This window comes from Diadema antillarum, unplaced genomic scaffold (genome assembly GCF_040938485.1).
Source record: "Diadema antillarum isolate AM-2024a unplaced genomic scaffold, OU_Dant_1.0 seq00000209_RagTag, whole genome shotgun sequence".
In the NCBI taxonomy this organism is placed as follows: Eukaryota; Metazoa; Echinodermata; class Echinoidea; order Diadematoida; family Diadematidae; genus Diadema; species Diadema antillarum.
Window position 1 is genome coordinate 815,773 of NW_027271267.1, and position 24,126 is coordinate 839,898.

At 40.2% G+C, this 24,126-nt stretch overlaps 2 protein-coding genes across 2 annotated transcripts in view; both read left to right on the top strand.

The window, feature by feature from the left end:
- Positions 1–24,126, top strand: part of LOC139728998 (mitogen-activated protein kinase kinase kinase kinase 3-like) — a 164,588-nt gene that overhangs the window by 103,082 nt on the left and 37,380 nt on the right. The gene's annotated exons all lie outside the window — the stretch shown is intronic.
- LOC139728997 (uncharacterized) lies at positions 1,076–4,351 on the top strand. Its single transcript, XM_071639924.1, has 2 exons — positions 1,076–2,312; positions 2,870–4,351. Exons 1-2 carry the CDS (start codon positions 1,909–1,911, stop codon positions 3,810–3,812), a joined length of 1,347 nt encoding a protein of 448 aa, XP_071496025.1. The 5' UTR covers positions 1,076–1,908; the 3' UTR covers positions 3,813–4,351.

The following is a 24,126-nucleotide window of genomic DNA, read 5'->3' on the forward strand; positions in this document are numbered from 1 at the left end:
GCACACATATTTTGCGAATAAGCGTGTGATGATGTGACACAAAAATTTTGTCGTCATCACAATTTGTGAAAACTGCAGTTTGTTATATTCTATGCAAAAGAACGTTATAAGATTTCATGAAGATTGAATTGAAATAACGGTACTTGATCCGGCAAGTTACATGAATGTGCGTTGCATCGAACTTTATCTAAAGGGCAAATTCAACTTCATAAACATGTGAATTGCATGAGAGAATGCTTCATTATTATGAAACATATCAGTGACATTTGAGTTGAGGTAAATCAGACAACCAGTTCAAAAGTTGCCACCACCGTTGGATGAGCAGACTATACAACAGTTGTGATGTCACATGCGTAGAACATAAAGAAGAATAGTAGAAATGAAATTAAACTTATATTCACTCTTGTCGCTTAATACATGTAGTAGAGAACTCGAGTTTTGTTGGAAGGCAGGGGTATTATAGCCTATAGGTGTTACCTTTAACATAATTATGCTGTACTTTTATGGGGTTTGTACTTTATCAGAAGCTGACATTTGTGAAATTCTCTTCATACTGTGCAGAAACGTCAAATATTCATAACCTTAAAATCCGAATGTCGGATTTTCCTCCAATGTCCACTTATGTGTTCTACTTATATTGCTGCATTCACTCCATCAACATAATATGAAGAGTTTGCTTCCATAAAGGAGCTAAAGCAATCACTTTGCAATGGATTTGGCACCTTTTGGAAGCAAGCTCTTAGTATATATATTATATATATATATATATATATATGCTGTGGTACGTCAATATACAAGTATAACCCCCCCCCCTTTACAATGGACATCGCTGAATACATGGAAATTACAATCATTGATATGTTTATCATTTATTTATTTCTCTATCACCTCGTATTGGCGTATGTACATGTATACATGCAATAAACCTGAGAAAGAAAAATGTCAAGAGCTCAAAAATAACCTGGAATCCTGCAAGAGAGAGAGAGAGAGAGAGAGAAAGAGAGACAGACAGAGAGACTGGGAGAGAAGAGTGAGAGATTTGTGATTGTTTTGTTGTCTGCCCAGAGACGCTTGATGCAATCAAGGAGGTATTCTCATACCTCCTTCATACAATAGAACAAATTTGTGAGGGACGTTCACAAAAGGCTCGTGTGCCGAAGCGCTTATAACGTGCCCTTTTGAAAAAAAAAAACACAGAAACCATTGTTTATTACGTCATTCACAGTCGCGGCGAGTGGGATTACCGTAAATGGGTTCATGAACAATGGCGTCACACGCGATTAAACACAACGAGATGATAATATATCCAAAACGCACACCACTTTGAAACAGTCTTCCTCTGACTTTCATACGATACACACGTTCTCACTCTGCTCCCGAATACTCCGTACTTCCTTCTTCATCATCATGGAAAGAAGAAAGGTCGACATTAGCTGGCTGGATATTAGTCCGAAGCGCCGTAAGCCACGTGAGCCGCGTACGAAAAGAGACCGGCCTGGTCGTATAGCCCTTCACAAAGAATTCCCTGCGGTTATAGAAGCATCAGCATCTTTCATCGAGAGCAACGGGTTCAAGGCTCACCGTCGCAGACAGAATGAGATCGGTACCTGCGGCACCTCTGTACCGCAACTGCGAAATCATCTCCTCGCGACAATCCCAGGCTTGAAGGAAGCTCATCCCAAACTCTGTAAGTGTGCCTGTTCCTAGTGAGACTTCTGACTTGTATAGTGATAATATGCCATGTCATTGATTCAATACCATGTAGTACCTCATAAATGAAGATAAAATATCAGTAATTCAGTAAAAGGTAAAAATGTAATTGCTTTTTCATATTACATATATATTATATGTCAACTAAATGTTATTTTTCATGTTTGTCTCTCTTCAGGTCGTCGAACTATCGCCCGGATGATGCAGCCTCCGAACAAGGGCACCCGTTCAGCGGCATCGTACAAGGGGCTCATCCAAGCTCGCGTTCCAAGAAAAGACAACTCGGCCCGAAAACCTAACGACAACAGCCACTTCTGTTCAACGCGCGTGCGCTACACCCTAGAGATGGCAGCGAAACTTGGACAGAGAGCACTTCTGTATTCTGCGGACAATAAGAACAAAGTCAGAGTAGGCGACGAAACCTTGGCCGTCGACAGGCGCATAGAGATCAACCGCCTCTTCCCGACGACCGACTGTCCAGTGTACAACGATCACGACTTCCCAAACCCCGGGTACCTGATAACGCCAGCAGGATACTTGGAGCTGGAACCACACCAAGTACCGGTGACAACGAAGGACCATCTTGGGCGAGATCGATTCAAGTAAGTTAAATTTTACAGAATACTTTGTAATACATTTAAAATGTCACACAGCTAGCAAAAGTAACTGAATTTTTCAATTGTAATCAAGGATGGATGATGGAATTGAATTAACTATTGTTTGAAACGAAAACAAAATGCGCTCTTCATCGTATGATACGTTGTATCTTCGCCAATACATGTATTTCTGATTTGAACATGATCTCGTGACCTACATGATGCAAAATGCGTGCAACAGTGTCTAATCTATTTCATGTGGAACATGTAAAAAAGCCCTACAAACGCTATAATGAAATTGCTTGTGTGTATTTTTGCTATTGATCTTCTCGTTCAAACATTATTGTTATTATCGATAATGTGCATACACCCCTAAAGGCATTTTCTTCAGAATATGGGAGAAGGGTGCTCCTTCTTGGCGGGGTATAATGTATGCATATATTTATATTGATATTATTGATGAGATATATGCTACATGTACATGAACTTTTTTTAATGTCAATTCTACTTTTTTCAATAACTTTTCTTTCCTCTTTTCCTCTCATTATGTTTGCGCCTTACAGAATGCCTGAAAAGAGCAGAGCTACAGTCATCCTACGAAGCCCCCACTCTGCGAACAACGTTGCATCGCATATGAGCGACATGGCACGCCACCTGAGGGTCGCCGACCAAGTTGCCAGCGGGAAGCGGGCTCTTGTTCTCCTCGTGGACGGCGGCCCGGATTTCAACCCGAATCACGCAGTCAACCAGTTTTTCTACTCCCGCTTTTTTCACCACATGAACCTGGACGCCATGGTAGTGACTTCATACGCATCGGGTGACTCGGCTCTGAACCCAGTAGAGCACGTTTGGGCGCCATGTACTCGCGCTCTGACGGGAGTTTACTTGCCAGCAACGCTGCCGGGAGAGACATGTCCCCCACATCGCCAGAGGCTGTCAGCGGAAGAAAAACTCGCGAAAGAGAATGCGGTTTTCGATGCAGCAATGTCGCGAATCAAGGACAGCTACTGGAGGAATGTGCAGTTTGCTGGGAAGGACATCACTGTGGTGGTAGAGCCCAGTGGAGCACCACCGCAACCCTATGGCGAGGACTTTGCCACAGTGAAAGAAGTCATCAACGGCTCGGGGAGGCGGCTTCGACAAAGTGACCTATCTCACGAGTACTCTTTTATGGCGCAGCATATGGACAAGAGGATAGGCATGGTGATCTTCACCAAGTGTGATGAACGAAACTGTGAGCATTGCCGGAACAACCCCCCTCTACTCTCTTCGGATGACATGCAACTCCTGCGTAATTTCCCTACGCCGAAGCCATCAGAGGACTTCCCGGGACACTTCGCTACGTTTCTCGAGGTCATTGCCACCCCCAACTCCGCTGCTCCTTGTGAACATATGCCTCAGTTCCAGATGAAAGGACTTGGAAGATGCCAACGCGATGGATGCCGGTATGTGTTTACTAGCCAGAAGGACATGGGGGATCATCGACAGAAGGTGCACAGGGAGTAACATTAGACGTCAAACTGTTACTGGTACTGAATCATAAATGGCAATCGCGTGGCAGCGATCATTAAGGGCCATCGAAAAGTTAGATAAAAGATGACATAGTTGCAATGACTCGTCTAAATCTTATTTGTATTTCACAAGTCATTACTTATTTCGGTGTAATCGCAGTGCAATCGTCAGGTTGTCAGATCTTGAAGGGGCATCAAGCCTTTTGATTTACTACATGATGGAAATAAAATACTTGTAATATCAGCCTTCGTTTTCATTCATAGTTGAATAACTGCAAGTTTAGGAATTCCAGGTTTAATTATGATGTTGCTTTGAACTAAAAATACCAATGCCAATGATCATCTATGCACTGCGTTGATAACTCTTCGTCAACAATTTTGCATGTACTACGTATACAAAATGCATCCCTGCATAATTTGATCAATACATATGACTTAAATATGACTTATAATTCAGTGTAATGTATTAGTATCACTTTATGATGGCCAACTTTTTGCCATACCAGTGTAAGATATACCGGAATAAAGAAGATTAAAGACTTGAAAATGCTGAATGCTCTTATTTTTCTGATAGTGATACTTCTCTGTATCTATGTACGTATTATATATATAAGTATTATATTATATATATATATATATATATATATATATATATACAATGTATATATATAATAATATATATATATATAATGTACAGAGAGAGAGAGAGAGAGAGAGAGCGGGAAGGGGCCTCGACTGTGTACACAACCAGTGTAGCTCCTTCATTATTATTCAGTGCGAGAATGCTCTTCTTCTCGCACGATATATACGTATACATAATTATAGCTGTGTGTGTGTGTATGTGTGTGTGCGTGTTTGGACGACATATAGATTATGTGTAGCGTAAAGTGACCGTGATGAGCATACCTGTTTTAGAGGGAGGATGAACTTTTATAGAAATGGGCAGTTTCTATCTTGCTTCATGAAACACCGATAAGCACAACGCAAGCTGTAATGGTTATTGGTCAACAATAACAGTTCGATGAGGGTCAGGTATGAATGCAATGAATAGGGTCCTACAGTGAACACGAGATTACGCGTATTGACGACAGTGAAAGTTGCTAGTATTCGAGTTTTTGTACATTTCCACACTCAAAAATGCAAGGACATTAAAACATCATTAGTGGCAAAATTACCGTTCGGGGACATTCACAACTCAAAAATGCTCACACACACACACACACACACACACACACACACATATTGGATATTTTATGCGAACTGATGGCCAAAAGCTACATAAAACACAGGTAAACACTAATTTTAGTTTTGCGTATACACTTCACATTTCGCCGTACGATTTAATGGGAGGTGTAGACCTGGGACGGAATAAAAGGCAGTTTCACAATTTGGATGTGACTTTTTTTTTCTTTTCCGAAATGCTTATTAATGCGGACCTGCGAAATACAAAACATAAACAAAAACAGAAACAAAAACGATAGGCTATAGCGTAATACCTATGGAAGGCTATAGCGTAAAACATATGGAAGCCTGCATAGTGGGCTAAACCACTGAACGCCTGCGCGATGAAAATATCCTAACAAGCAAGGAGAATTAACACGTTCATTCTTTGATTTTTGGTATAATATACGTTGAATTTTCATTAACTAACAGTTTTCCAGTTCGAAGAACTGTGCTTCCGCAGATCTCGTGAAATTGTTCTGCCTCACCCAATTATAGCAAACGGCACATTCACATCGAGGTGTAGAAAATAAACTGCAGTCAGAGATTATCTGAAAAAAATTGAGGTATTCGTGATCCTTGATAGGAAAATGAGATAGACGAGTGCATAAAGAAATAGATTGCCTGTAGAAATATAATATTTTCTTTTACGGAAAGTCGGAATATCGCTCTGTTTATAAGATTATACTTTACAATAGGCATGAGATGTTTTCCCTAGATCTTAACAGAATATTTAACTTAAAAAAAAAAAAACATGAGTAAAACGTGTCCCAACGTTTGTTTGTTTTTGTTTTTTCTGAAACAGGTTTTTCGGTTACAGTTTTTTCCCCAACCTTCGTCATGACGTTGCGTTTTCTCTTCTATTGTTCTTGCTCGATTAAGATTCCGCCTCCGTTGCTAGGTCGTTTGCTATTGAACCATTGCTCTTGCTCTTGACCCCGTTAAAGACAAAAAGCATGGTGCGCACGGCGTTGGCGGCGAGGGCTTTTATAGAGTTGCGCAATACTGGTGAGCTGACCAGCTGTGGCTCGGTGCGTTTGAAATAATACACGCACCACAACATGAAATGGAGATTGATGTGACGCACAAATACACAAATAGTAGATACAACGCACAATCACGCCGAAAATATACTTTAAAGTTTATAACTGAGCTTATAAACTGCATGATGTATCGAACTTGCAACCTCTCCGCGTGTGTATTTTTACAGCGGTTACTGGCCTCGTTGTAATAAAATTCATTCAAATAATAATCATCACTGTTCCGTGGTATATTGTGACGGGTTATTCAAAGTTCATCTTTGGAGATAAAAGAAGTTGTTTAATTTCGTTTACGAAAAGACGACAATTCGTGTAGTAATTCACTAATTCCTCCGTACTGTGTAATTTTCTAGTTCAATGACTCATCGTCCTGCTATATAGGATGGCTGGGTCAAGCCAGCTGGAGGAGAAATCGGAAAACAAACAATAATTTCCATCTTAAGCGCGTGTTCTGCTCTTAGGATAGTTTAACCCTTGTTATCTGAGCATTTTTAGAAGCAGGACCTATTTGATAAAGAGAAAGAAAGTTGTCTGGCTCCGCAAAGTGTACTTCATTTTTTTTTTATTTTTTTTTTTTGTAATCAGAATGTTGGAAGGATAGCAGCTGTTTGTCATGTAGAACGTGTGCTGACAGTGGAGAGGTCAAGTCTTCAAAACAAAACAAAAATGTATCAATAACTTTGCGAAATATCAGCGATTATTGCTCACTGAAAGGTGCATTCTGAATGAAAGAACTCGGACCACGCTGTTCATGCCTTGTATCCGAGTAAACCACGCGCAACAAAGCCTTGAACCAGGAAGGTGGGAAATCCCACCTCTCAGCTTGAACAATGAAAGGTGAGCTTCCTGCAGCTCTCAGGGGGTGCATGAATCAAAAACAACCACAACTCTCTCTTCGCCATTGATAGCAGAAATCATTGACGTAATTTGAAAGTTTAAGGGTGATCACGAATCAGTTCTTCCCTTTCCAGGTTTTCATAATTATATATCATACAGAACTTATAATCGTTTAACATAGGGAAGGCGGGAATACACCCTTATCGCATTCTGGATCTGATAACATACAGAATGATACACTTTGCTTTTCTTTTCTTTCTCCTCGACCACGACTAAGGTAATTCGAAAAATAAAGGAAACAAACGAACAGTTCCATATTACAGCGTGTACAGAATGTGCGCGTTTCATGTATGTATGGGTCATTTCTTGATAGTAGGCATTTCCCGTGATTTTTATAGCGTTTCCAAAAACATTGTAAGCAACTTTAGCGCAAACCCGACAAAATATTCATCGAGGAGGGAAGGGAACACAATAATAATAATAATAATAATGATAATAATTATAATAATAATTATAATGATAATAATAATAATAATAATAATAATAATAATAATAAAAATGAAAATAATAATGATAATAATAATAAAGATAATAATTAGAAGAGGAAGAATAAAAAGAATCTTTCTCGCATTTCACTGTATTTGGTAATACTTGGTTGCACTTTTGTGCGTTTTTTTTATTCATACAAACGGAAAATGAAAGGCAAATGGATGTAATTAAATGCTGACACATAACGCATTCAATATGTTTTGGAAATACAAAATAATGTTTTAGTATACTGTTTGACACTTTGAATTTGCGAGTCTTTTAATTATAAAGGTTATTATAACATCAAGCATTTCATTTAAGAGGTCACCTGTCCGTTATCTCATTTTGACCACGAAAATACGACGACTGTTAAAATCAATATAGTGCATAATATTGGTAGACTTCATCGTATTGTCTCTTGCAAGTATACGAAATGGACACAATTATTGGGCCTAGAAGCAATTATAGGACAATCGGGAATGAGGGTATTTCTAAACCTCCCTCTCTTATTTTGAGGAAAACTCGTGTCCTTGCCTGAATTTTAGCTTCTTCTTTTTCAAGCACGCAAAAAAAAAAATGTTTGAATGGCATACATTTAATCATTAAAAAAGTGAGACACATCCTTATAGATAAACACATGAGTACTGAGACATAGTGCGAAACAGAAACAGGCCTTTTATCACTCTTGACAATGTATTACATCGATATAAAGCCCTTTTTGCGGGGTGGTTACAATTAATTATTGTGAAGGTACGCTATCAGTCACACACTGAAATACCGTTTTCTGTGTTGAAGGTTTGTTAAGAAATGAGGTTCGTTTCTGATGGTTCGTTTATCCAAAAGTTAGAACAGAAGGTAAATTCTATTCCCATTACGTTCGCAAATTCAAAACGACATGAATAAGGCCTACATTTTTTTCCCCAGTCTATCTAAACGTATGCAGGAAAAAAGCAAATTCAGAATATTCCGGCAATATAGCTGTGACAGAACAGACACAAAAGCGGTCTTTGATGCGTTGTTATAAGTACCCTGAAACATTGTGACCATGTGCACAATTATTTAATGTTTTTTTTTTTTTTTTCTGTGAAGGCCTACACGCAGAGAGCACGATCTCGACAGGCGACAATCGGTATAATTCACCAAAATGACTTTCTCTGACGATTATGACTTTTGGACCCCCGTCTACAGAATGGGTTCCTCAAGTCCTATTTAGGCATTGGTCCTTGCTAAAAGCATCCTCTTTAGTTTCCATCGACAACATGGGAGGAGAAAAGAAGCAATTAACGCTCTCGGGAAAAGAGACTTTCGTAACGATACGCTCTTCGTGCCTTTTTCTTTTTTTCTGTTTCCTATTGTTTGTGAGTTTAAAACTTGCTTCAAACTACACCGCTACCGACACACAACGCATACCGACTCATTTGTACAGCGGCACGGACACAAAAGCACTGAAGTTTACATTCGGGCTGTCGTATTGGTCAGAATCGTTAATTAAATAGCCCTGTCCTGTGATTGGATAATCATCTTCCACCCACGGTGTCGCCTTGTATGTTAGTGCGTGCCCTAAGCAGGACTGCTATTGTTTCGTCCTGGAAAGGAACATGTTGTAAACTTTAACGTAATTTGATTTTTGAGAGCTGTTTTATCTTTTTGTTTTTTGTTTGTTTTAAATAAAACGGACTGACATCATTATTAATGATAATAATAACAATAATTGCATTTATATGGCGCTTCATACTGACGTTTCTGAGCGCACTTTTGCTACTCATGCAAATAGACTAGAAAGCACAATAACATTAACAAAATCAGCGTTAACAGTAACAAAATAAGAAGAAGGAAAATAAAAGAAAAGAAAACTACATGTGATACAATGGTACAATAATTGATAATTTTGTGCGCCTCCAGAAAAAACAATTACAACTGATTAAACAGGTGAGTTTTGAGAAGAATTTTAAATGATTCAACAGATGAGGCATTCTGAATATAAAGAGGGAGTTATTCCAAAGAGTGGGAGCAATGGAAGAGAAGGCTCGGTCACCATAACGGGTTTTTGTACGTGGGCCATGAAGTAATAGGAGAGAGGAAGATGAACGGAGGGGTCTGGTAGAAGAGGAGGAGCGGAGAGAGAATAGGTCTTGAATATATATGAGTGCAAAATTACGTGTGATTTTGTACGTCAGAAGTAGGATCTTGACACTAATACGGGAATGGACTGGAAGCCAATGGAGTGAGCGGAGAACAGGAGATATATGGTCATGTCTCCTACTATTATAGTAGTTTATTTTAATTTTGAAGATTTTTCGAGATGTGGAAATGGGTTGTATTATGTATGCATCATTGAAAGCTTAGAGTCTGTAGAATTCAGATACTGGTGTAACTTAAATTTCATTTTCTGCGACTTGTGACTCATTTCGATAGAGCGCATCACATATTAGGTTGAGTGTCTATGTATATAGCTTATATAGTTGTGACGAGGAAGAAAAAGCTGCTAACAAACGTTGCAATAATCTAGTCACTTTGTCTTTTATTGCTGCCAAGCCTTCGACCCTTCTACAGGTCTTCAGCACCTGTCACATACAAGGTCGAGCCTACTTCATGTCATATAAATATCAAACAACATGAAGGAAATCAAAGAGATTCATAAATCATGTGTATACAGTGCCCGAGATTTGTATAACGTTGTGATGTTGCAGCTTTGAAATAAAGCAAAATTTAGATTCTAGAGACAACCCTTAAAGTCTGTTTAACCCTGTAATAACATTAGTAGCTCAATGAAAATTAACATACTGATAGGATAGATGTATAATTAACAATTAATATTGATGTGATGCACAGATATATTTCATCGTACATTTCATAGTACATCGGAGTTGTTCCCTGACATTATTTCAGACATACGCTGGCCAGACGGCGTGTCATGTCAAAGTCTGTGCCTTTGTTAATTAAGTGCCTAAAGTTTTCCAAACTGTTTATCAACGTGATTGAACGAAAATCGATATGCCATATCTTCAGAATAAAGAGAAGCCAGAGACGTCGCACTAAACAATAGAGACCTTGCGCTGTGAATGGATCTTTGGAAGCAAGGGTAATCAGCACGTTGATTATGAGCATAGTGCCTGGTTGCGTAACAATTGAAAAGGCGTGTGTCAAAGGACAACTTTAATACGCGGCACGTATTGGTCGCTGAAGTCGCGATGCTCATTGGTCATTGAAGTCCGTGGAGTTGTGATTGGCTGATAGTCTGTAATCGAGATCGCGCTTTTCCTGGCTATAATAAGCAAAGTACGATCTGACATGTTTCAGATTTTCAATTCTACTCCGAGCTCGAAACATCGTTACAGCCTTTATAGTGCGTAGTGTTACATTCAGTGCTAGTTCAACATGTCTGGTGCACAAGTTACCGTCGAGTGGTTGGTGTCGAAGTGGAAAGGCGTGAGGGAAACAGTACCGCGAAGCAGAGTCAAACAACTTGGCGATCTCGACATCGGCATGGAGGTCCCAGTCACCTACAAACGAGGACGATTCAGGGCGCGAATTATCGGTCTGCGTAAGTATACCATTTATTCTATGTCGTCCTATTCTTAACTACGTTTCTGATTGCAATTCCCAATGGTAAACGTTAACGCTTTGAATGATGTCAAGAACATGTTGACTATTTCTAACAGTATACACGATACAACTTATGTGCCTCCGTACCTACACAGTAGTCATTTACTCACGTCATATCATGTAAATGCAGAACTGAATGCACTTCAAAACGTTTACAGCATGAAAATTGTACTTACTGTTTGTATTTGTTAGAGCTGTATGTGATAAAATTGTATTAAGTGCTATAATTTTGTGATGTCTTTACTTGTTCGATGTGTACCTAACTTAAGTTTTTGTTGTTGTTTGTTTGCTCTACAGAGAGACCACAGCGTACTGCAGTTCAGAACCACCGTTTCATTCGCATCCGAAATGCTGCCACATGCCGCAAGCTTCCCCGTGCAGACTCTGTCCCACGCCATGAAAGGACCAGCCTGATCCACGCCGCGCCTACCACCGTTCCAGACAACTCCGACAACAGCTCAGTTGATGACTTCGAGGAGTCGTTGGTCTTCCGCGCGGATCCGACGGACGCCAGTTCATCATTCATCGAAGATCCCGACAGCCCGGTCATCTCCACAGCCGACGATTCATTCTCCCTCGAAGATGCGGACGATGAACCCGAAGACGCCACCCCGTCATCCCCCGAAGCTGCGGAAGATGTACCCGGCAGCCCAGCCCCGCTATCCCCAGAAGCCGCGGAAGACGTTCCTGACAGCGCAGCCCCGCTATCCCCTGAAGCCAGCGATGAAATCGTAGAAGACGCAACTTCCTCCTCCCGCGAAGACGCCCGAATGAACGGAACATCCTCCTCCGCGCTACGAATGCTCACATTGGTGATGGAGGACAACAGGCGACTCAACGCAGAGAACCGGGAACTTATGAGGAAGAACTATGAACTAGAGCGCCAGCTTGATGAGCTCAGGAGGGAGAAGGAGCTGCCTCCAGTGAAGACTGCCCCGGAATATCACGCCATGCTGCCACACGGAAAGGTGATGTTAGGGACAGATGACGCTGCCGTCGTCATCGACAAGGACGTGTATGATCATGCGTACGACTTGTCATCGGGACCGAAGGAGCTCATCATCAAGCTGCTGGACAAGGTAGTTTCTGCCGAAGAACTCGCCCGTAGCAACTTTCACGGTGGCGCCGTGTACACCGGGAAGGAATGGAAGACCAAGGAGGCGTTGAGAAAAAATGTGGCGTTTCGTGGACTCCTCATTCAGGCTGAGCTACAGTTTCCTGGACAAACAACTGGAACCAAGTTCTCAACTGAGCTCAGGGACGCCGTGAATGCCAAGTGTAGGAAAAGTGCTTTCAAGCTTGGGAGACAGTAGGGACTGTGGCTTGACGGATGACTATACTGCTGTACTGAACTGTACTTTATTTGTCCTCACGTAGGCGTTATGTGGAAAACCCATCTTGTATTATAATGCGTAACTTCAATGGATTTTATTAAGCAGCCGTCAGTCATATATATTACAATGTAGCATTCATAGCTTCGTAACTACACGAAGCTACCTAAGCAAATTGGTTTTCTTTAGTAAATTTGTTGGTACATAAAATATACGCGCCAGGTTTCATGTGTAATTGCCAAATGGATTACTTTTCCTACATATAGAATCAGTCAGTGTTTTCAGTTTGACACAACATCGCTCTAATCTCAATATATTTTCGCCAACTGAGATAATGTGACGCTGTCTCTGTCGCCAACGCCACGATGTTGCCATTTTGCTTCGCACAGTTTACGGGGTGAGGAAGTTGAAATTGAAATACATGCGGTTTACTAATTCTGGCTTAGCATTTCGACTGACGCGAGTTTCAAACAGCATAAGAAAATATGGTGTTCGTTGATTAGTACTTAATTATGAAGTCATAGTATGGTGTTTCGTGTGCAATTGTGTTCATATACTTAATGCTGACCGCATACAATAATTATGAATAAAATAAGATGACTATACTTGATATGTTTGTCTAGACTGTCGTGTACGAGTTCGTGTGCATAGTTAATGTTATGTCTGACACACACCCACTTTTACCCACGTATAAAACATAAATAAACCAGTACACAGGCACATACACACCCATACACACACATGCACAAACACACATACACATACATTATTAAAGTGTACAACATTTTGTTTGAAATCAGACTTGTCAACAAACAAAAAAATACATTAAAAGTGGTATTCTTGACATTCGAGATGAACATTTTTATACAAATATATATACAGGAAAATATGAATATACATATGAATATATATATATATCTATATATATACATGTATATATACAATATATATATATAAACGTATATAAATAAATATATATATATATATATATATATTTCCTATAAGTATGCAAGTACATATATATATATATATATATATATATAGATACATATATTTACATGCATACATTTTTCACAATTCCCATTGCATGTTGTACCTCAAGGATCCCAACTTCTTGCTAAGCTATTGAACATTCTCTGTTTGTAGTTGTTCTTTGCTTGCGCGCGCGTGTGTGTTTGTTTCTTTGTTTGTTTGTATTTTCTAATGCCACGTTGCAAATTGATTGCCCGAATAATGTGCGCGCTATTCAGGTATTTAAAACTTTTTTTTTTTTACCTATGCCCGAACAACACAAACGGAAGTTAATGTTTCCCATTGTCCGCTTTCAATCCATGCTTGTAGATTCTTCCTTCCTTGCCAGATAGTCCGACGCACATCGGATTGGCTACTAAGCAATGAATATATTCTTGAGCTACATACAGCTGCGTTTGCACCATGTTCCGCGGCCACGGCAGCCCCATTTGCCCGAAACGCAGTGCGCCGTGGGTAGATAACACATTCTCCTGTCCTCCCCCCCCCCCCCCAATCCCCGCTTCGCATTCTAGGCATGTTTGTTGCAGTCCACACCCCGGTGAACATTAAAATCTATCGGACGTTGTTCTCACTGCGTCTGGTCTATGACAGACTATAGTGCTTTCCGTCGCGTCCCGTTACGGACCGCTTCCAAGTTTTATACGGCCTAATATGTGTCGCCGTATTTCGTTGCGTTCACCCCGTATTATCACAGCATATAAGATTGCTCATTAGCACTAGGACTGCAGTGGCATTATTTTTTTCTCTGCGTGTGTGTGTGTGTGTGTGTGTGTGTGTGTGACAGTTTACAAATCTGACACAGCATCTAAAGTAATCACGGCCTGTCATGCACGTTTGCATGAAGAAGAGGTGCTGGATGCTGTTGGAAATAAAAACACAAAACACACACACACACACACACACACACACAAAACACAAGCATACATACATACAAGCAGCTCGCTAAAGGCAGTGATACTAGCCCGGTATATCCGGATGGGCCTTCACCGTGCAGTGGTCCTCGTTAATAATGGGGGAAAATACGAATGAAGAAGAAAAGAAACCCACACACACAAACACAAAAGCCTAAACTTTGCGATTGTCTCACGCACTAACATCCAACATTTCATGACTCTTGAAGCAAAACATTAACGGTAACAACAACCACAACGACAAGAAAAATAACGACAATAGGCGCAGTCACACTGGCAAAAGATCGAGAAGTGTAAGATCGCGATTACACTTCTCCAACTTTTGCAAGTCTGACCACGGCTAGTAATAATATGACAGTGTCAAACACTTGGACGCTTCTCAAAGTCTCGAAGTATTTCCATCGGGAAAGATTATGCAGGCGCAAGCGCACAGGTGTTCACTGTGGCCACAGCCTTGGAACACTGACGAAATTGTCGTTGCTGTTTTGCACATATGGATATTTTGCGCCTTCATTTTTGCAATATCACTGTTTCGATTATAATTAATTTCACGGAAAATAAACTAAATACTTCATAGTTATATTTATGCGCGGGGATCTGTCTGCTAGCTGTCATACGGGCTACACGGCCTCAGTCAAAGAACATATTGGAATCATTGCGGCGTCATGATTCTACATCGTATCTCTATTTCCGCCTAAAAAACAGTCAATTTTCGACTAATATTTTCCAAGATCTAATTAACCGAGGAAAGGTTCCACTCATCCCTTCATGGGGGAAAAAAAAAATCACATGAACAAAGACAGGGCTCCACACTAACTTATTGGTGGCCCGAAAAGAAAATCTAGAAAGACATAAGAAAAATCAAATCATAAAAGTTGATGCCTATTTAGGTGATCAGAACTTACGCTTGAAATGAAAAAGTGGGAGCACCCTGAAACATTGTGACCATGTGCATAATTATTTAATGTTGTTTTTTTTTCTGTGAAAACCTACACGCAGAGAGCACGATCTCGACAGGCGACAATCGGTATAATTCACCAAAATGACTTTCTCTGACGATTATGACTTTTGGACCCCCGTCTACAGAATGGGTTCCTCAAGTCCTATTTAGGCATTGGTCCTTGCTAAAAGCATCCTCTTTAGTTTCCATCGACAACATGGGAGGAGAAAAGAAGCAATTAACGCTCTCGGGAAAAGAGACTTTCGTAACGATACACTCTTCGTGCCTTTTTCTCTTTTTTTTTTCTGTTTCCTATTGTTTGTGAGTTTTAATACTTGCTTCAAACTACACCGCTACCGACACACAACGCATACCGACTCATTTGTACAGCGGCACGGACACAAAAGCACTGAAGTTTACATTCGGGCTGTCGTAATAGTCAGAATCGTTAATTTGAATAGCCCTGTCCTGTGATTGGATAATCATCTTCCACCCAAGGTGTCGCCTTGTATGTTAGTGCGTGCCCTAAGCAGGACTGCTATTGTTGCGTCCTGGAAAGGAACATGTTGTAAACTTTAACGTAATTTGATTTTTGAGAGCTGTTTTATCTTTTTGTTTTTTGTTTGTTTTAAATAAAACGGACTGACATCATTATTAATAATAATAATAACAATAATTGCATTTATATGGCGCTTCATACTGACGTTTCTAAGCGCACTTTTGCTACTCGTGCAAATAGACTAGAAAACACAATAACATTAACAAAATCAGCGTTAACAGTAACAAAATAAGAAGAAGGAAAAGAAAAGAAAAGAAAAATACATGTGATACAATGGTACAATAATTGATAATTTTGTGCGCCTCCAGAAAAAAAAAAATTACAACTGATTAAACAGGTGAGTTTTGAGAAGAATTTTAAATGATTCAACAGATGAGGCATTCTGAATATAAAGAGGGAGTTATTCCAAAGAGTGGGAGCAATGGAAGAGAAGGCTCGGTCACCATAACGGGTTTTTGTACGTGGGCCATGAAGTAAAAGGAGAGAGGAAGATGAACGGAGGGGTCTGGCAGAAGAGAAGGAGCGGAGAGAGACTAGGTCTTGGAGATATATGGGTGCAAAATTACGTGTGATTTTGTACGTCAGAAGTAGGATCTTGAAAGTAATACGGGAATGGACTGGAAGCCACTGGAGTGAGCGGAGAACAGGAGATATATGGTCATGTCTCCTACTATTATAGTAGTTTATTTTAATTTTGAAGATTTCTCGAGATGTGGAAATGGGTTGTATTATGTATGCATCATTGAAAGCTTAGAGTCTGTAGAATTCAGATACTGGTGTAACTTAAATTTCATTATTCTGCGACTTGTGACTCATTTCGATAGAGCGCATCACATATTAGGTTGAGTGTATATGTATATAGCTTATATAGTTGTGACGAGGAAGAAAAAGCTGCTAACAAACGTTGCAATAATCTAGTCACTTTGTCTTTTATTGCTGCCAAGCCTTCGACCCTTCTACAGGTCTTCAGCACCTGTCACATACAAGGTCGAGCCTACTTCATGTCATATAAATATCAAACAACATGAAGGAAATCAAAGAGATTCATAAATCATGTGTATACAGTGCCCGAGATTTGTATAACGTTGTGATGTTGCAGCTTTGAAATAAAGCAAAATTTAGATTCTAGAGACAACCCTTAAAGTCTGTTTAACCCTGTAATAACATTAGTAGCTCAATGAAAATTAACATACTGATAGGATAGATGTATAATTAACAATTAATATTGATGTGATGCACAGATATATTTCATCGTACATTTCATAGTACATCGGAGTTGTTCCCTGACATTATTTCAGACATACGCTGGCCAGACGGCGTGTCATGTCAAAGTCTGTGCCTTTGTTAATTAAGTGCCTAAAGTTTTCCAAACTGTTTATCAACGTGATTGAACGAAAATCGATATGCCATATCTTCAGAATAAAGAGAAGCCAGAGACGTCGCACTAAACAATAGAGACCTTGCGTTGTGAATGGATCTTTGGAAGCAAGGGTAATCAGCACGTTGATTATGAGCATAGTGCCTGGTTGCGTAACAATTGAAAAGGCGTGTGTCAAAGGACAACTTTAATACGCGGCACGTATTGGTCGCTGAAGTCGCGATACTCATTGGTCATTGAAGTCCGTGGAGTTGTGATTGGCTGATAGTCTGTAATCGAGATCGCGCTTTTCCTGGCTATAATAAGCAAAGTACGATCTGACATGTTTCAGATTTTCAATTCTACTCCGAGCTCGAAACATCGTTACAGCCTTTATAGTGCGTAGTGTTACATTCAGTGCTAGTTCAACATGTCTGGTGCACAAGTTACCGTCGAGTGGTTGGTGTCGAAGTGGAAAGGCGTGAGGGAAACAGTACCGCGAAGCAGAGTCAAACAACTTGGCGATCTCGACATCGGCATGGAGGTCCCAGTCACCTACAAACGAGGACGATTCAGGGCGCGAATTATCGGTCTGCGTAAGTATACCATTTATTCTATGTCGTCCTATTCTTAACTACGTTTCTGATTGCAATTCCCAATGGTAAACGTTAACGCTTTGAATGATGTCAAGAACATGTTGACTATTTCTAACAGTATACACGATACAACTTATGTGCCTCCGTACCTACACAGTAGTCATTTACTCACGTCATATCATGTAAATGCAGAACTGAATGCACTTCAAAACGTTTACAGCATGAAAATTGTACTTACTGTTTGTATTTGTTAGAGCTGTAGGTGATAAAATTGTATTAAGTGCTATAATTTTGTGATGTCTTTACTTGTTCGATGTGTACCTAACTTAAGTTTTTGTTGTTGTTTGTTTGCTCTACAGAGAGACCACAGCGTACTGCAGTTCAGAACCACCGTTTCATTCGCATCCGAAATGCTGCCACATGCCGCAAGCTTCCCCGTGCAGACTCTGTCCCACGCCATGAAAGGACCAGCCTGATCCACGCCGCGCCTACCACCGTTCCAGACAACTCCGACAACAGCTCAGTTGATGACTTCGAGGAGTCGTTGGTCTTCCGCGCGGATCCGACGGACGCCAGTTCATCATTCATCGAAGATCCCGACAGCCCGGTCATCTCCACAGCCGACGATTCATTCTCCCTCGAAGATGCGGACGATGAACCCGAAGACGCCACCCCGTCATCCCCCGAAGCTGCGGAAGATGTACCCGGCAGCCCAGCCCCGCTATCCCCAGAAGCCGCGGAAGACGTTCCTGACAGCGCAGCCCCGCTATCCCCTGAAGCCAGCGATGAAATCGTAGAAGACGCAACTTCCTCCTCCCGCGAAGACGCCCGAATGAACGGAACATCCTCCTCCGCGCTACGAATGCTCACATTGGTGATGGAGGACAACAGGCGACTCAACGCAGAGAACCGGGAACTTATGAGGAAGAACTATGAACTAGAGCGCCAGCTTGATGAGCTCAGGAGGGAGAAGGAGCTGCCTCCAGTGAAGACTGCCCCGGAATATCACGCCATGCTGCCACACGGAAAGGTGATGTTAGGGACAGATGACGCTGCCGTCGTCATCGACAAGGACGTGTATGATCATGCGTACGACTTGTCATCGGGACCGAAGGAGCTCATCATCAAGCTGCTGGACAAGGTAGTTTCTGCCGAAGAACTCGCCCGTAGCAACTTTCACGGTGGCGCCGTGTACACCGGGAAGGAATGGAAGACCAAGGAGGCGTTGAGAAAAAATGTGGCGTTTCGTGGACTCCTCATTCAGGCTGAGCTACAGTTTCCTGGACAAACAACTGGAACCAAGTTCTCAACTGAGCTCAGGGACGCCGTGAATGCCAAGTGTAGGAAAAGTGCTTTCAAGCTTGGGAGACAGTAGGGACTGTGGCTTGACGGATGACTATACTGCTGTACTGAACTGTACTTTATTTGTCCTCACGTAGGCGTTATGTGGAAAACCCATCTTGTATTATAATGCGTAACTTCAATGGATTTTATTAAGCAGCCGTCAGTCATATATATTACAATGTAGCATTCATAGCTTCGTAACTACACGAAGCTACCTAAGCAAATTGGTTTTCTTTAGTAAATTTGTTGGTACATAAAATATACGCGCCAGGTTTCATGTGTAATTGCCAAATGGATTACTTTTCCTACATATAGAATCAGTCAGTGTTTTCAGTTTGACACAACATCGCTTTAATCTCAATATATTTTCGCCAACTGAGATAATGTGACGCTGTCTCTGTCGCCAACGCCACGATGTTGCCATTTTGCTTCGCACAGTTTACGGGGTGAGGAAGTTGAAATTGAAATACATGCGGTTTACTAATTCTGGCTTAGCATTTCGACTGACGCGAGTTTCAAACAGCATAAGAAAATATGGTGTTCGTTGATTAGTACTTAATTATGAAGTCATAGTATGGTGTTTCGTGTGCAATTGTGTTCATATACTTAATGCTGACCGCATACAATAATTATGAATAAAATAAGATGACTATACTTGATATGTTTGTCTAGACTGTCGTGTACGAGTTCGTGTGCATAGTTAATGTTATGTCTGACACACACCCACTTTTACCCACGTATAAAACATAAATAAACCAGTACACAGGCACATACACACCCATACACACACATGCACAAACACACATACACATACATTATTAAAGTGTACAACATTTTGTTTGAAATCAGACTTGTCAACAAACAAAAAAATACATTAAAAGTGGTATTCTTGACATTCGAGATGAACATTTTTATACAAATATATATACAGGAAAATATGAATATACATATGAATATATATATATATATATATATACATGTATATATACAATATATATATATAAACGTATATAAATAAATATATATATATATATATTTCCTATAAGTATGCAAGTACATATATATATATATATATATATATATAGATACATATATTTACATGCATACATTTTTCACAATTCCCATTGCATGTTGTACCTCAAGGATCCCAACTTCTTGCTAAGCTATTGAACATTCTCTGTTTGTAGTTGTTCTTTGCTTGCGCGCGCGTGTGTGTTTGTTTCTTTGTTTGTTTGTATTTTCTAATGCCACGTTGCATATTGATTGCCCGAATAATGTGCGCGCTATTCAGGTATTTAAAACTTTTTTTTTTTTACCTATGCCCGAACAACACAAACGGAAGTTAATGTTTCCCATTGTCCGCTTTCAATCCATGCTTGTAGATTCTTCCTTCCTTGCCAGATAGTCCGACGCACATCGGATTGGCTACTAAGCAATGAATATATTCTTGAGCTACATACAGCTGCGTTTGCACCATGTTCCGCGGCCACGGCAGCCCCATTAACCCGAAACGCAGTGCGCCGTGGGTAGATAACACATTCTCCTGTCCTCCCCCCCCCCCCCCCCCAATCCCCGCTTCGCATTCTAGGCATGTTTGTTGCAGTCCACACCCCGGTGAACATTAAAATCTATCGGACGTTGTTCTCACTGCGTCTGGTCTATGACAGACTATAGTGCTTTCCGTCGCGTCCCGTTACGGACCGCTTCCAAGTTTCATACGGCCTAATATGTGTCGCCGTATTTTGTTGCGTTCACCCCGTATTATCACAGCATACAAGATTGCTCATTAGCACTGGGACTGCAGTGGCATTTTTTCTTCTCTGCGTGTGTGTGTGTGTGTGTGTGTGTGTGTGTGTGTTTGTGTGTGTGTGTGTGTGACAGTTTACAAATCTGACACAGCATCCAAAGTAATCACGGCCTGTCATGCCTGTCCTGTCAAAATACGAATGAAGAAGAAAAGAAACCCACACACACAAACAACAAAGCCTAAACTTTGCGATTGTCTCACGCACTAACATCCAACATTTCATGACTCTTGAAGCAAAACATTAACGGTAACAACAACGACAAGAAAAATAACGACAATAGGCGCAGTTACACTGGCAAAAGATCGAGAAGTTTAAGATCGCGATTACACTTCTCCGACTTTTGCAAGTCTGACCACGGCTAGTAATAATATGACAGTGACAAACACTTGGACGCTTCTCAAAGTCTCGAAGTATTTCCATCATAGTAGGAAAGATTATGCAGGCGCAAGCGCACAGGTGTTCATTGTGGCCACAGCCTTGGAACACTGACGAAATTGTCGTTGCTGTTTTGCCCATATGAATATTTGCGCCTTCATTTTTGCAATATTACTTTTTCGCATATAATTAATTTCAAGGAAAATAAACTAAATACTTCATAGTTATACTTATGCGCGGGGATCTGTCTGCTAGCTGTCATACGGGCTACACGGCCTCAGTCAAAGAACATATTGGAATCATTGCGGCGTCATGATTCTACATCGTATCTCTATTTCCGCCAAAAAAAACAAACAGTTAATTTTCGACTAGTATTTTCCAAGATCTAATTAACCGAGGAAAGGTTCCACTCATCCCTTCATGGGGGAAAAAAAAAAAATCACATGAACAAAGACAGGGCTCCACACTAACTTTTATTGATTTTTATTTATTGGTGGCCCGAAAAGAAAATCTAGAAAGACATAAGAAAAATTAAATCATAAAAGTTGATGCCTATTTAGGTTGTCCAAACTTACGCTTGAAATGAAAAAGTGGGAGCATTTGCAGATATTTGTAAACATTTGGAATTTGTTTTACCATGGTAAAGACCCGTTATTCATTTCTGATTGTGAACACAATCATCTAAAATTTATTAGTATTTTATCAACTTACGGAGCCGAATGTTACCGTTTATCATTTTCAAATGTAAAAGCAAAAAACCGACATTCATTTCAGCATCTTACGGAGCTGAATGTTATCCTTGTTCATTTCTAAACGTGAAGCAATCATCCGCTATTTATTTTAGCATCTAACTGAGCAGCATATTACCGTTATTCATTTCCAAATTTAAAAGCAAACATCCGACATTTATTTTATTATCGTACGGAACCGAATGTTATTGCTGTCCACTTCCGAAAGGGAAATGAATCATCTGACAATTATTTTAGCATCTTACGAAGCCGAATGTTACCGTTTTTCATTTTTGAACGTCAAGGCAGACATCAGACATTTATGTTACCATCAAACGCAGCTGAATGTTACTGTTATTCATTTCGAAATGTAATAGCAAATATCTAGCATTTATTTTAGCATCGTATGGAGCAGAATGTTACTGCTACAATTTTGTGTATTCACTTCCAAACGTAAAACAATCATCTGACATTTATTTTGGCATCTTCCGGGGATGAATGTTATTGCTATATTTACTTTCGAAAGTAAAAACAATCATCCGACATTTATTCAATCATCGTACAGAATCGACTATTATTGATATTCATTCCGAACGTCAAAGGGATCATTCGACATTTTAGCATCTTCCTGAGCTGAATGTTATTCCTATTTACTTTCGAACATAAAAGTAAACACCACACAATTATTTCATCATCGTACGGAGTTGAATATTATCGTTATTCATTTCCGAACGTCAAAGCAAACATCAAACATTAATGTTACCATCGAACGCAGCTTGATGTTACTGTTATTCATTTCGAAATTTAAAAGCAAACATCCGACAGTTATTTCAGCATCGTATGGAGCAGAATATTACTGCAATTCACTTCCGAACGTAAAAGCAATCGTCTGACATTTATTTTAGCATTTTCCGGAGCCGAATGGTATTGCCATTTACTTTCAAAAGTAAACATAAAAAAACCGACATTTATTTGATCATCGGATACAGAGTTGAATATTATTCTCACTAATTTTCGAACGTCAGATAGATCATTCGATATTGATAACATCTTCCGGAGCTGAATGTTATTGTCATTTACCTTCGAACGTAAAAGCAAGGACATGCGTGATATACAAAATCACCGTCGAGATGAAAGTAGTTTTCCTGAAATTCTTATGTCTGTTATATTATCATTACTCATATGTCACTAAAACTGCGATCAAAACGAAAACATACACGCACGAAAACAGAGGGAAAACGCTTGTGAATTAACAATGTTAACCTTTTTTTGCGTCCTGTTTTTGCAAACGGCTATTTGTCCCAGAGAGCCCTTTCTCCGTCAGTGTATCCGAGAATAAATGACGGAGATTCAATCGCGTATTGACGTGTTCAATGGCGTTCCAGGCTTCCCCTAAATAGCCCCGTTCTAGAAGTGCCTCGTTGAGTAATCGCACGGCGGAACAAAAGCCCTTTGTTGCGCATCGAATTGCCCCGTGATCTCGCGTTCGACTTAGCGGTACGGAGAACAATGGACGTTCAGAACGGGCGAAGAACGGCGAAGAACGTCAGTGACTTAATTCCCTGACGCCTTAAGCAAAGCAATCATGTGCTCATGAATGCTTTTTTGAACAAATCTACTTACTTGAAAAACAAAGAGTGCTTAAGCAAAGCAGTCATGTGCTCATGAATGCTTATTTTGTGTCTGTGTATTGTGTGTGTTCAGTGAATGAATATTTATGAATATCTATGCATGGACAAGAATAAAAGCATTTATGCAGAGTTAGCAGAAGTCTTATGAGGTTGAATTGAAGACATAGAAGTGTACAAAGAGATAATGAACTTTCACTAAATTTTTAAACAAGGCATATTGTCAGTCTGGGGATGACATGTACGTGTATGTATTTCATCAAGCACCGATTACATGCTTTGTGTTTCGTCGCTGTGATCAGTTCACCGGTGCGTCATGGCTAACAGTGACTTGCTTTATGTACAGGTTAACTACTAATGATATTTAATCTGTGTAAATGCATTGACCTCACATTTTCAACCCTTTGCAATACCACCTCATTTTCATCTTCCCCTGTGTGCCAGGCTCAGTCCTACAAATGTGACACA

Excerpts from the sequence above, each read along its gene's own strand:
- LOC139728997 (XM_071639924.1), top strand. The coding sequence starts at position 1,909 with ATGATGCAGCCTCCGAACAAGGGCACCCGTTCAGCGGCATCGTACAAG. Across the intron at positions 2,313-2,869 it reads CTTGGGCGAGATCGATTCAA|AATGCCTGAAAAGAGCAGAG; the intron begins GTAAGTTAAATT and ends TGCGCCTTACAG.